At 39.1% G+C, this 14953-nt stretch overlaps 1 protein-coding gene across 1 annotated transcript in view; it reads left to right on the top strand.

Annotated features, from left to right (window-relative positions):
- The first annotated feature begins 5400 nt into the window (after positions 1 to 5400).
- Positions 5401 to 14953, top strand: part of Tdo2 (tryptophan 2,3-dioxygenase) — a 33386-nt gene continuing 23833 nt past the window's right edge. Inside the window, exons 1-2 of the mRNA XM_048364103.1 lie at positions 5401 to 5581; positions 6805 to 6910. Coding sequence (XP_048220060.1) covers positions 5401 to 5581; positions 6805 to 6910 — 287 coding nt within the window. The remainder of the gene's footprint in view (positions 5582 to 6804; positions 6911 to 14953) is intronic.

Raw genomic sequence — 14953 nt, 5'->3', positions numbered from 1 at the left:
AGGAAACTGAAAGGGAATACCAAAATCAAGAGACACAGGGTAAAAAGACAAAAGACTAATTGTTCATTTTTATGGCAATCTCTTTTGAGAAATTACAATTACTCAACAGTAAACTGCAGGCAATGCATTATTGTGTCAATGCTGCCATCTGTTGCTAGCACCTAGGAATTGCATGTATCTCTTCTTGCAGCCTGTTGGTAGGGTAATATTTTATAAGTATCTACCATCAGTAGAACTACAGTACGTGTATTCTACATACATTTGGGTTTTTTTTTTTTGGCCAGTCCTGGGCCTTGGACTCAGGGCCTGAGCACTGTCCCTGGCTTCTTCCCGCTCAAGGCTAGCACTCTGCCACTTGAGCCACAGCGCCGCTTCTGGCCGTTTTCTGTATATGTGGTGCTGGGGAATCGAACCTAGGGCCTCGTGTATCTGAGGCAGGCACTCTTGCCACTAGGCTATATCCCCAGCCCTCTACATACATTTGGGAACATGAGAACGCTCAGTCATGCAAGTTCAAACTAGTCTCACTGGGAGACAACTAAGACATTCAAGATTCTATGTTCAAATACCAATATTGAAACAGGCAAACCAACCAACAAATAAATAAATGATATTCAGTGGTAATATGATATATGAATCTATTTGTGAAACATCTTTTTTTCAGTTAAATTACAAATTCAGGTATAGTTTTAAGAATTCTGGTCCTACTGAGAGGAATAACAACTAACTCCCTGCCTTTGTTCTTTTGTCATCGTTCACCACAGAGCACTTAGGATGTGGACAAGTATGTATTCATGTGCCAAGTAAGGCCTCGTTTTCTGTGTCATTGTTTGAACTGGAAAAGGAAAAGCCCCTAGGTTGCTTTATGTTTGTGGCCTACTTGGTAAGAAGAGGAGTGAGGTTATACAAAGCAGGCCAGGCTGGAGGGGCTTCAGGAAAGACGGTGAGAGATGGATCTCCTGTGCAGAGAGTGTGGGAAGAAAAGGCAAGAGAAGAATGGCCAAAGTGCCCAGCCTCAGCTACATAGCCTACCTAAGTCACTAGTGCAAATGTGCAGCAAGTCCATTAACTACTTTTACTTCTCTTCCACAACTCTTGCATGCCCTTCTCTAGTTCTTCTGCACAACAGAAGAAAGGAGGTAAGAAAGTCAGCATGGAAGAAAGGCAAGAAATTAAAGAATGAAGTTACAAAAAGAAAACAACCTATTTTAAAAATTATATTCTTATTATCTTTAAGTCATTGTTCAAAGGGGGCACAATTCAGCGTGTCATGGAAGATCTATATCACCCCTTTCATGAGTCTTTCCCACACCCCTCAACTCTACCCAACTCCTCAGTGTTCCTACTTTCATAGGTTATGCCCTGAAGATTGTTACTGCTTTCTCCCCGAACCCCTTCTTTCCTCATTTGTCTACTTTCTCCCCTAACCCTCCCACACCTCAAGTACCAGCTTCTTTGTACGTTTGTTTGTTTATATTTTTGGTGCTGGTCCTACGAGTTGGACTCTGGGTCTAGGCACTGTCCCTGAGATTTTATGTTCAAAGTTAATGCTCGATCACGTGAGCAACAGCTCCACTTCCAGCATTTTGGTGGTTAATTGGAGATAACAGGCTCACAGACTTTCCTTCCCAGGCCAGCTTTGAACCAGTATTGTCAGATCTCAGCCACCTGAGTTCCTAGGATTACAGATATGAGCCACCTACACCCAGCCCTGGTATTTATTTTGTTAGACAACAAGTTAGCTTTTTAAAGCAGTTACACCATTTGAATTCTCCCATACAAATACCATGATATGTTTGTATTCATGCATATGTGACCCTGTATATATTTACATATGCATTTATTGATTATTCCCAAGAAAGCTACTTTATTATCATTATTTACTTGCTCAAACTTGTTTATCTCTCCTATGATATTAAAAACAATGAAAGTATTTTATCTTTGTTAAACTGATCTGAAATTTTCTATGCTTTGTTTTTAATTTTTTCTGTTTGTTCACTGTTTTAGTGGTCCTGGGGTTTATATTCAGGACTTTATACTCTAACACTTAAGCCACACTGCCAGTATATTTTTGCCTTGGTTATTTTCTGGGCAATATCTCATGCTTTTGGCCCAGGCTATCCTTGGACCATAATCTACCCCCCTATGTCTCCCACATACCTAGAAATACAGATATATCCCACCATATGGAGCCTATGTGTTACGATGAAGTCACATTAGCTTTTTGCCCAGAGGCCTGCACAATTCTCTCAATCTGCCCTCTATAGAGTGTAATCCATTACAGCCACGAGCCATAGGTAGTTCTATTCTGTTGTAAAATAACCTTCCTTCCTTCCTGCTATTGTATTAGTGATTTCATGAAATTTTATTTCAGGTTTTTGGATAGTTAGGAAGTCTCTTGCCACTTTCCTTTATCTTCTTGTTCTGAGTCAAATGTGGAGTCTCAGCTCTCAGCTTCCTGAGTAGGTAGGACCATAAGCATAAGGCATAGGGCCCAGCTTACTGCACTCTTCCTTTCCTTGAAAGTTGATGTTGATTATTTATTATAGTGAATGGCAATGGAAAGTAAAACCAGAGTAAATTTGCAGATTAGCATGTTTAAAGAAATAAGTAATTCCCTGAAATGTTAACTTGTGTGTAAGATCTAAAGTAGAATCCATAGATAATGTTCTGCTATAGGCTTTGTGTAAGCATTGGTTAGTTACAGTCTTATTGTACAGGACATTAAGCAGATAAAATAGTTGATGATACTTTCTACTTAAAACAAAGAAATTCATGGATCTGAATTGCAGGATTTGACTTTGGAATACCAAAGTACCATTATCCACTTCACCAAGCAGTTAGCTTGGACAAAAAGAAGAAAGAACAAATGATCCAGAAATGTGGCACTGTACCTGTTGGCCTTCTTTGTTATCTATCCAACTGCATATAAGGAAATGGAAAGCTGGGAATATGGCCTAGCGGCAAGAGTGCTTGCTTCATGTACATGAAGCCCTGGGTTCGATTCTTCAGCACCACATATATAGAAAATGGCCAGAAGTGGCACTGTGGCTCAAGTAGTAGATTGCTAGCCTTGAGCAAAGAGAAGCCAGGGACAGTGCTCAGGCCCTGAGTCCAAGACTCAGGACTGGCAAAATAAATAAGTGAATAAATAAATGGAAATGGAAGGACTTGGAAAAAAATCATACTAAATGAAGAGAGCCAGACCCAAAGAAACATAGACTCTGTGGTTTCCCTCATTGCAGAAGATCACATTAGCTCAATTATCTATGTCCATAAGAACACATATGATGAAACTAAGTGAAATTAACTCCAAATTATAGAAACAAGTGGTTTATCATTGTTGTTGCTATTTTCAACATACCATGTGAAATTTTAAACAATATATGTACTAGATCGACGGCAACCAATAATACTGTTGCAAGATGAAGAAATTGTTCCAGCCTTGTACTCTCTTTACTATATAGACACTCATGTGACATAAGAAAATTATTAACCAATTCATTAATTCTTACAGTAAAATGAGCCTTATGAAGTTCTGAAACTTTGTGATGCAGTTGGTAAGAACAAGGGGGCTAGAAGATTTCAGGCTTTGAATTTTTTCCTCTGGACAAGCATTTGAAAGCATTTGAAAGGAATAGAACTTTATTTGCTGAGAAACAAGTGGGGATTTTCCATATCTTTTTAAAGATCTCATCCCCAGACTTGAACCTTACAGACAAAATAGCCTCACAAATGAACAACACTACTCCAGGTTTTCCTCAAGAAGCATAGAACAAAATGCAAGGAAGTGAAACATGATAAAAATCAAGACGCTTTCATCTCAGCGCTTCCCAGAGTGGAGTTAAGAGTGTCCTTAGGAAATGCAGATCTATCATCCTGACTTCATCTCCTTCACAGGAAAACTTGACACATTTCCTCTTCTTCCCAGAAAATGGTGACATACTACCCAGATCCCACTCCTTCCCAGGAAATGCACACATGATCACCACACTTCTGCCCCTTCCCAAGAAATGTGTATAATCCCATCTTCTTACAGGTGCCTGCCTATCTTTGTAGTTCTAATCCATACATTAAGCACCTTCTCTCTAACCCATCATACGCACCATATTTTGGGTCTCCATTGACCCCCACAATGTAGTCCAGACCATTTATTTCCTCCATGTCATTTTGGAAGCTCCAAGGTTCAGTTCAGTTCCTTACCCTTTTACTTTTTCTGTTCAGAGATGGGAGAGAAACTAGACCCAAAGGTCACACACACGTAACGATTCTCATACTTTGCTTCCCAGCCATTGGGAGCAAACAAGTATGGTTGGATTAAAACACACACACACACACACACACACACACACACACACACACACACACACACACACACACACACACACACACACACACCCCAAGTGAAAGCTAGCAGCCCTCTACAGGATGGCATGTCCTAACATTTTAAAACAGAGGAAACGTTAAGGCCAAAGGCCTGCCCTAGATTCAAGGACCACATGCCTTCCCTCGGTTCTTCCTCTCCCAGCCCAGGCAGAAGCCTCTGTAAATGTCCAAGTCCACACCGACCAAAGAAAAGAATCCTGGAGTCTGGTCCCTTCTGTGAGCTTTCGTGAAGCAAATTCTTATCTCCAGAAGACTGAAGAATGTCAATACACCAGACAGACTTTGTCATATGTCATTGTCCTCTATTTCCATCCCAAAGATAAGCTTTTATAATCTCTGATGATTTGGGGTTTGTGTGATAGACTTTGGCCCAGGCTGTTGTCTGTTCCACAGTAGGACTGGATTCTCCCCCCGCCCCCAAAAGCATTTACCTTTCATCCAAATTTCCCTTTTCTTCTCTCCTCTCTAGAAAGAAAGGGATACAGAAGGTTTTGAATTCTGATGAGTATGTGAAGAGTCACACTCATAATTTTCCCCATACTGTGATTATTGTGAATATATGTATATGTCTTTACTCAGAAGAAATGAATACATAAATAATCATGAACTTTTTACTGCAGCCATTTTTATCCTTTTCACACGTTAGTTTGGTTCTCACCCCTAAATGTATCATCTTCTGCCTTTTAAGTGGCAAACATCTTCTGAATAAATGCAATATTAGGATCTCACTCAGGAAAGCTTACCTTTACACAACACTACCATTTAAGATTCAATCTATATTCAAATATCCTTCTACAAATTAACTTTATAGTATTTAATTTCTGCAAGACAGAATCCAATCAAAGATCATAGATTGCTTTCTGTTTATATATTTGTTTAGCCTTCTTGAATCTAGAAGAGATCCCAAGGTAGTAATTTTTTTTTCTATCTTTTCATTTCATGGCTGTTTTCAAATAATCCATGTGAGATGCTTGGTGGAAGAGCTCTCCATTCACAGTTGTCCAGCCTAGCTTCATGATTGGGCTCAGGTCCAACATTTATGTAGGAGTCAGAGACCTGACGTTCACTCCACCGTGCATCTGGGCAGCAAGGACGAGGCCTCAGTTTCCCCTGTGTGCTCGGTGTGATGAGCGCTCCCTCTCCAGCAAGGAGATCCCTGCCAGGTTTCTCCTTTGTGAAATGCCTTCTCCCTTTCGTAATTAATAAGTAATCTGTGGAGGCAATTATTTGAGAAAAGAATATCTTGTTCCCAATCTGTTGTACAATGACTTTTGTATAAATCGATGAATCTCTGTGGGAAGTATTACAACTATGATCTTTTGACAAAGAAAAAAATATCATATATATATATTTCTACCATGCTTTCTGGGTTTATTTGTTGGCATTCTTTACTGACCTTCCCCTTCTGACCTTCCTGACTTCAAATAACACAAATTGTTCTTGTCAACTCATGGATAGTTTTTCAACTCACTGTAATTTTATCTCACTCGTTAGTCACTTAAGAATTTATTTACATTGACTCCCTTCCTGGAAGAACTAAGTAAAACTAGCTTAGTGCATTTACCTAACTTTCCATAACCATTTACTAATAGCAAAATCACTGAAAATATATTGAAGAGGAAAAATAATTTGGGCATTCAAACTTGTATTGCTTTAGGTTCTAATGAACTGATTTTAAAAGCAATCATGCACAAGAAAAGGAGACAAGTTTGTGATTATCTTGGCTGCCAAATATTTGAATGGTTTTAGACATACTGACTTCTGTATGCTTTTTAAAAATAACTCAATGTTACCCATGATATGCATTTCTCATATATATATATATGTTGTGTGTGTATGTGTGTGTGTGTGTGTGTGTGTGTGTGTGTGTGTTTCTATTGGATATACTATAAACCATACTTATTAACTTTTTTGATCAGGAGAAAAAGAAAACTTCACCCTTTCCAGTTCTTTTTTCTATATTTATTTTTCTATGTTTATTATATTGTACTTTTCACTTGAACAGAATTCTTTTGTTTGCATATACTGATTCAACAAAATGTGCATCTTTATGTCTTTAAATATAGGAAGAAACTCTTTGTAACATTTAGAAGAGCTGTATGTTGAGGAAAAAATATTACATGCCTGTGTTGATCACTGAAAAATATTAATTTAAAGTGTCATGAGGGTTGGGAATGTGGCCTAGTGGTGGAGTGTTTGGCTTGCATACATGAAGCCCTGGGTTCGTTTCCTCAGCACTACACATATAGAAAAAGCCAGAAGTGGTGCTGTGGCTCAAAAGTGGTAGAGTGTTAGCCTTGAGAAAAAAAGAAGCCCAAGATAGTGCTCAAGCCCAGAGTCCAAGCCCAGGACTGGCAAAACAAAACAAAAACAATAAAGCGTCATGAACTATTCCGATTTATTTGTTCACTTAACTAGCTGCTGTGCTCCAGCTTTGGAAAGTGGAAGGCTCTGGGAACCTGATGGCTTTTCACTCCAGTGCTCTGCCTCGTTCTGCCATTGGCCCAGCCTGTGGGAGGTTTCTGTTTGTTACTCAGCTCTGACCATGCCACAAGGGACACAGCTCCTGTTTAAACATCCTCTAGATTTTCTGTGAAAGTGACAGTTATTGGTTAAGGTAGGGGGAAGGATGCCACTAATGCTTAACTTGTAAGCCCATAAGCTTGCAAAACAGTGTGTTCACACACTGCCTGCCCCGGGGTCAAGGTTACTTGGGTAGGGTGTCTCTAGATAGTGTGCTGTATTTTTATGTTCCTTATCTGTTATAATCGTGCAATAGAACATTCGGGAGAAATTTACCTTCTAACTACTCAAAAGCAAAATACAGATATATTGTTATTTCCATACCTTTGCAGGTGCTTCTAATGGAAAGTTAACCGTTAAGTGCTTAATTTATTTGTGGAAACACAAAGTAAAATAACAACAAAAAAGATGAAAAATTTTAAAATAAAACATTGCAAACATCACAGATCATCATATTGTATGAAGTTTTAGAGTTACATAGCATAGTAGAAGAAATAGTAGCTCCCAATTTAAGTCTCCTCAGAATTTTACAATTTTGACCTTATTTGGATAGGGTCTTTGTAAATGTCACAATTTAAGGATCTCAGAATAAAATCATCTTTGGCTTATGAGTTCCTTAAATTCGAGTTGTCCTTATAAGAGCTAGAGAGAAGGAGGTGTGGATATTGAGCTATACTGAAAAGAAGGTCACGTGAAAGATAGAAGCAGATGGTGGGATTATTGCTGATGGGAGCCATGCAGTCTTTGAAGTGAGTATAGCCCTGTCGATTTTCCCTCTGCAGCCACTTTGATTTTTTTACTTCTGACCACCAGTTTTGTGGTAATTTACACAGTAGCCCCATATTCTGGTTTCTTCAGGTTGTATAACTCTTGCACCTTTTAAACAGTAGCCTTAGGTAACACGCACAAAAATCATAGGTAACACGAACAAAAATCAGATGGCACGGGTTGGGTCGGGGGAGGGAATGCTGGTCCTGGGGCTTGAACTCAGGGCTTGGGTGCTGTCCTTGAAGATTTTTTTGCTCAAAGCTAATGCTCTACCACTTGGATCATAGCTCCACTTGTGGCTTTTTGGTAGTTAACTAGTGGTAAGGGTCTCACTGGCTTCCCTGCCTTCTCTGGCTTCATATTGCTGCTACCCTCAGGTCTCAGCCTCCAGAGTAACCACGATTACAAGTGTGAGCCACTGGCAGTAAATAATTAGCCTCCACCCCCTCTTCCTTGAGATGGCATCTCTTTAGGGAAATTATGACCATATAAGGCAAGAAAATCTCCTTCGAGTGACCTTCAGGCCTGGGTAGTTGCAGGACCCCTTATCTACCATTTGGGCAGCAGCCATAAATCCTAGCCCGCCATGATGAAACTCCTGGTCTGCACATCCACACTGTGGTCCCCCCTCTAAGACATCCTAGGTTTTATATACGTCACCCCAGACAATAGTGAGAAGGGGTCTTGCCAGTCCCTTTGCTGGCAATAAACTTTTCCTTTGTGCTTTTGTACCTGGATGTCTGCATGGCTTTGGCAATGTGTAATATATTCTAATAGACTTTCTTTCCTCAAGCCACATGCAGTTTTCAGAGCAAATATCGAATGAGATGTAGCCAAGCTGAACTGAAAGAAGTTGTTGTAATGCCTGGTCATCGAAGAGCAGCCAGATGGGAAGGTGTGGGGGCATAAAAGAGGAGAGGGAAAAGGAAAGATCAGTTAGCTCAAAGCGGTCTTGGTATTAAGAAGATTGTAGAACCAAAATTGAAGAATGAGTGATCGGTAAATGCAAAAGGGTAGCATGAAAAGATATGCAGGAAATTAAAATGACAAAAGTTAACAGGTGTTTGCTGTAGATAGGTGTAGGCTAATATCCAATAGAAACAAATGACAAGGCACAGGCAATTTTAGATCCTCCTATTGAACTGTGAGAAATGGATTCTATATGTCTATAATATAATGTTCTTAACAGGGAATCTCAACAACTCAATTGCTTAATACATGGGGCCATATATAATGAAGTATATCAACATAAACTCCAAGATATGGAAACAAGAGGTGCTTATTATGTCCTGTACATGGTTTTTAATTTTAATGTTTTCTTTCATCACTCTTAATTTTCTGTATGTTGTGTCTTGTTATAAGATTATTTGACCAGGGAAAGGAAAGGGAATCACAGAAACAGTAGGGCAAAGGACAAACTGACGCAACTAGGACACTCACTTGACACTATGCTGGATTATCAACCTTACAACTCTGGGGACAGGGGAGGGGTAAGCAGGAGGAAATGAAGAGTGGGGTAACATTGTTTAAAAACAAATGTAATCATTACCTTACTTGTGCAACTATAACCCTGCTGCTTATCACCTTATCAATTAAGATATAATTAATAAAAAATAAATGTACTAAACAAGTTATTGCTATAAGAATGAATGTCCATATCTTCAAACTTAAAGGATTTAATAAGAAAATTATACATTGTACAAGTAAAAAGAAAAAAAGAAATGGATTCCAGTAACTTCATTTAAGCAAATGATGTAAAAGGTTATTTCAGTGTATAGGCAACAATTTTTCAGGTGTTGTGTATCCTTCATTTGTTTGTTTTTATTGTAACCTGGTGTATATTTTATAATCAAATCTCAATTTGTTTGGGCCAGCCATACTTCAAATGATCAATAGCTCCATGTGGCTATCAGCTATTGGAAGTGCAAGTCTAGTCTCTAATTCCTACAGTCCCGGCTGAGGGGTTATCTTTAAGAAAGGTTGAAAGGCCCGCTCACATGATATTGAAAATTCCAGGAAGTCAAAAAGAACAGATGAAGAAAATGACTGTAAACAAGATGGGTAAACATGGGGGAGGAGGATGACAAGGTGTGGACAATAGCAACAAGGAGGAAGAATGGGTTTTTGAGGGAGAAAGAAAGAATGGTTTCAAAATAAAGCTGAGTGGCCCGGTGTGTGTCTGTACCCCAGCTCCAGGGAGGCAGAGCGAGGCGGACCTTTGTCTGAGATTATCCCTGGGCAAAAACTGAAGACCTAATCTGGTAAATGACTAAAGCAAAAAGGGCTGGGATGTGGCTCCGGTAGCAAAGCACTTGCCTAGCAAGAGCAAGGCCTTGAGTTCAAATCCCAGGGTTGTAAATGGATGAATGAGTAAAACAATAAGACATTAAGATGTGAGTAAGAGCCAGGCTTGGTAATGTTTACCTGTAACCCAGTATTTGAAAAGAAGGAAGATTGTGAGTTCGCAGCCACCCTGGGTCTACATAGTCAGTTTCAGGCCAAGCTAGAATACACAGCAAATCAATCTTTCATAAAAGAAGAAAAATTGGAACTCATCTCTAGGTCTCAATGCTTCAGTGACTGGGGGATTAGAACAGACATCATGTTGTCCATCTTCCAGAAATCAGTATTTTCAGGGAGATTTTCAGTGGAGTAAGAAAAACCATTTAAGACAGGACTCACAGCTTTTAGGAATTTTTAGGATTTTGTATAACTATGTAATAAGAGTTATTGAATCATAAATATGTATTAACAACTTCTACTGGAAATGAAAATCTTGCCTAAAATTATATTTAGGACTATTGACTTTTTTCAAGGTATGGAACAATTTGGAGATGATATGGTTCAAACTAGTCGTCGGCTGTTCCCTGGAGGTGGTAAATGAAATTACGTGGTGAGGAGTGCTGTATTTTCATATAGCTATTTTGTTATGATGCGTATAGTTAATCTTCAGGCAAAAATATTGAAGACCATTTTTCTTTAAAATCTTTTAATTTCATAGCACCTCTCCCTAGGAGGAAACACTCGGTAGTTTAAAGCATTTTTAGGTGAATGAAATTGTTTACTCTGTGTGTGTGTGTGTATTTTAAACAAGCAATCAGATAAAAACTGGAAGAACAATCAAAAGGGCCTAATAGTTAATAATAATTTTGAGTGTCCATTGTATAGAATACAAACACTAGCTTTTACCAAGAGACAGGAGCCAACCCCTCTGTGGAGGTGGAGCAAACCAAATATCCACTACTGAGATCAAAGAAATTCCCCTGAAAGGCACCATAAGAGGAAAACACTCAGAGAAGCCCTAAGATGTAAAGTGAAAACCGTCATGGATCATCCGTGTGTGTGTATGTGTGTGTGTGTGTGTGTGCGCGCGCATACGCGCACACGCTGGGACTTGAACTTGGCCTGAGCTATTTGTTGCTCAAGGCCTCACCCTCTTGCCACTCAAGCTACAGCTTCACTTCTAGCTTTTTAGTAGTTAAGTGGGGAAGAGTACCATGGTCTTTCCTGCTCAGGCTGGCTTTGAACAGCAGTCCTCAGATTTCAGCCCCCTAAGTAGTTAAAACTACAGGAGTGAGCCACTGGCTTCCAGCTTGCTAGTATTATATTGCAGCATATGAAGGGCTCATATGAGGCCGGGGTTGTCCCTCGGTGCAGCAAGAAGACCACAGCCCGGGAACACCAGAAACTCCTTCTTCATGGAAAACTCCAGTCACATTTGGATTCACTGTCATTTGGGAGAAGTATGGATACCAGTTCACCACTAGTTACATTATCCTGGTCCTTTTCCCATGCTTCAGTTTTACATGTCTGTACAGGAAATTCTGAATTCCCCGGTAAGATGTTCAAGTTCTTAGGTGAAGGAGATGACGTTGATGAATTCTACATAGGACTTCTCCAATTGTGTTGAGTCCAGTGAAAGTGCATGGACAAGTTTCTTTAAACTTTACAATCAAGATTCACTTGATACTTTGGCAATTTTCAAGGTTTTACAAATCCTTTCAGAATCTAAATCTGTATGTAGAGCTAGCATTTGATTCCAGAAACCTTAATTTCTGTAACCGCTGTTTAAGGGCATGCAGGAAATATTGTTCAAAAGCCTGGTCTGGAGTGATGAATAACAGTAATCGATGTGTAAACCATTTTCCTAGGCAAATCTGGCATATTTAATCTTCAACAAAATGTCATGTGTTGAAGACTGGGAAGTAGCTTAATGGGAGAGGGCATCCCTACTTTATAAAAATCCCCAGCAAGGAATAAACAAGCAAGCCCAGACTGAGATGAGTACCGGATTCATCCTATTTCTGGGTCATGTCATTTTAAAACACTTTCCGTAGTGGTTTTTAATCTCTTTACCCTCTTTTATTGTGATTTAAAATTGCCATTTTTGTTGGGAATTTGTTTTAATTTTTGTGGCCATTTCCCTCTCAGCATTAGTCTTAGGTCCAGGAGAAAATAGCTTTGCTGTCTTGTTGATTAATTCAACCCCAGGATCTCAGACCCTGCTTTGTTACAGAGGCAGTTTTAGTGTACTGACTGAGGGAAGCTTTTATTACAAACCTAAAAAGCCTGATAATATGGCTAAACCAGCACTTCAGATCACTTGTACTTTAGTTCGTTATTTCATCTTGTCTGTGGTGGTGAAGAGTGAACCAGAGACGCACATGTGCTGGGTAAGCACACTGCTATTGAGCTACAGGCCCAATTTTAATATATTATTTTGTTTATTTGTGTGTATGTGTGTGTGTATGTTTGTGTGTGTCTGTGCTTCTGTGTGTGTGTGTGTGTGTGTGTGTGTGTGTGAGAGTACTGGGACTTGAACTCCAACTTTAGGCACTGTCCCTGAGCATTTTTGCTCAAGGCTAGTGCTCTACCACATCGAGCCACAGCTCCACTTCTGGTTTGGAGGTGATTAACTAGAGGAAAGAGTTTCATGGCCTTTTCTCCTTGGGGTGCCTTTGAACCATGATCTGACTCAGATCTCAGGCTCCAGAGTAGCTACCTTTCTTGTTCAAGGGCAGCACTCTACCACTTGAGCCGCTCCTCCACTTCAGGTGAATCGGAGAACAGAGGCTCACAGACATTCTTGCCTTACCTGACTCTGAACTTGGTCCTCAGATTTCAGCCTTCTGAGTTTCTAGAGTGACAGGAATGACTCACTCATGCTTGGCCTATCCTGGGGCTTGAACTCAGGTCCTGGGCGCTGTCCTTGAGCTTTCTTTGCTCAAGATTAGAGCTCTTCCACTTGAGGGGCTTTTGTGTGTGTGTGTGTGTGTGTGTGTGTGTGTGTGTGTGTGTGTGTGGTTTGGATTTTTTTGGCAGTTATTGGGAGATGAAGCTTCCAGGCTTTTCACAGAATATTATTTTTAATGGAAAACCCTGCTCTGTTTCAAACACTTAAAAAGTAGAAAATAGCATGTAGAAATATTAATCATTTCATCTGTTGCTGGGTTAGAGGCACGAATCTCTTAGTGTCCTATTGACATTTTACCCTATCAGCTTTCTATGGCTTTCTTTTCACTTGGTGGTTAAGGTATTCCCAAGTATGTGGAAACAAATTTATAACTTGTGACTTGTGCGGTTTCTTCCTTTTTAGAAACTTGAATTTGGGGACTTAGATTTCTAGGCAGGCATTCTACCATGTAAGACAGTCATCCCAGAGCTATTAGTAATATTTTCCAGGGCTGATCTCGAGTTTACGAGTCTCCTGTATTACTCCCATGGACTAGAATTATTCAACTTCACTGCTACACCTAAAAGACTTCGTCTTGTACAAATGTCTTACTTCATCTACACACTAGGAAACTTGCTATGTGGATTAGATTCTGCATTAGTTGTAATATTAATTGTAGTGAATGCTAATTGCAATTATTTGTAATTATAAGTAATGTTACAATTAAGTTAACTGTAATAGGAGCTTATTTTCTTCTTACAAAGCTACCTATGCTTGTTCCTTCCCGGACTTTCAACTGTCAGTAGAGGCTATTTATCTACTGCAAAAAGAGGTATTCGAAATTCATCTCTGACTCTGGTGTGGTGGTAAGGAGATAAGATTTGATTTCGTTAGATATCAGGTGTGCTGAGTTCAGAAGACTGAAGAGCAGTGACTCAAGGCTGAGCCAGAGTGAGCAAGTCACACAGGAAACAGATGTTGACTAAGAATGCCCTAAATGCTAAGACTTGGATCATAAAAACATCCGTCAGATCTCTGGAGAGGAATCTATGGCTCTTTGAGCAGCCATTTTGGAAAGTATCTCAGTGGACAACTGTATGAGATGTATTAGAGAAGTACTGGGAACTCAGGAGTGAGACGGGAAGGAGAATTTAGGAAAGTTCATGATGCATGTTCTGGCTTTGTCCTGATGTGGGAAGTAATAGGAAATAGGATTGGAAATTGTACAGTCTGCTCTTAAAAGTAGCAAATCTTAGGTTCTCTCTTGGTCACTGGAATTATTTATAGATTTGTTTGCTCATCTAGAAATAAGGTTATCAAGGTAGCATCAGAAAATGCCACCCCCTTCCTTTTTACAGAATAGACTGTTCTACTTGAGAATTTTGTAAATTTGCTTGGCATAGCATGCACTTGCTTTTAGTAGTGTTTTTAGTGTTTGTATTTAGTAATATTTTCATACTAAAGGTAAGAGGAAGCTTGTAAGATGCATGATATTCAACAATTTTGACCTTTAAAACACCAATTTCATGAGTATGGCTAACGTACTTAATATTGCATAATTTTATTGTTTTATGTGATTTATAATAAATGCATTTTGGTGATATTTTAAATTATACATCACATCATAATTTTAGGTAAACAACTTTCTCATAAAAACTTTTATGTAATACTTATCGCATAGGTAATTTTAACAATGTTTTATGATTATCAGTACTGTTTTAAAAATGCTACTAAATTATATAATACAAGCATTATATATGGATAGATTTTTTAATTAATTAAATTTATGTTTGTATTTGGCACTAGGAACATAGGGCTTATAACATACTTGGCAAGTGCTCTACCATTAAGCTTCAGTGCTGTAGAAGTGAATAAGTGGGTCAAGTGGTAGAATACGATTTTTAAGTGAAAAAGCCAAGCTCTATACCAACTCGCACCCCTCCCCTTCTGCACACTAGTTTTCAGTGGCAATATATCATGTTAGTCATAGGAAATATGAATGTTAAAATATCAATAATTTACATTAGAATTTTACTACAAATTGCACTTTTTAAATTTAATTTTGTCAAGGCGACGTACAGAGGGGTTACAATTACATATGTA

This window comes from Perognathus longimembris, chromosome 16 (genome assembly GCF_023159225.1).
Source record: "Perognathus longimembris pacificus isolate PPM17 chromosome 16, ASM2315922v1, whole genome shotgun sequence".
NCBI lineage: Eukaryota > Metazoa > Chordata > Mammalia > Rodentia > Heteromyidae > Perognathus > Perognathus longimembris.
The sequence above is the reverse complement of the archived record's forward strand: the minus strand, read 5'-3'. Positions and strand labels throughout refer to the sequence as shown.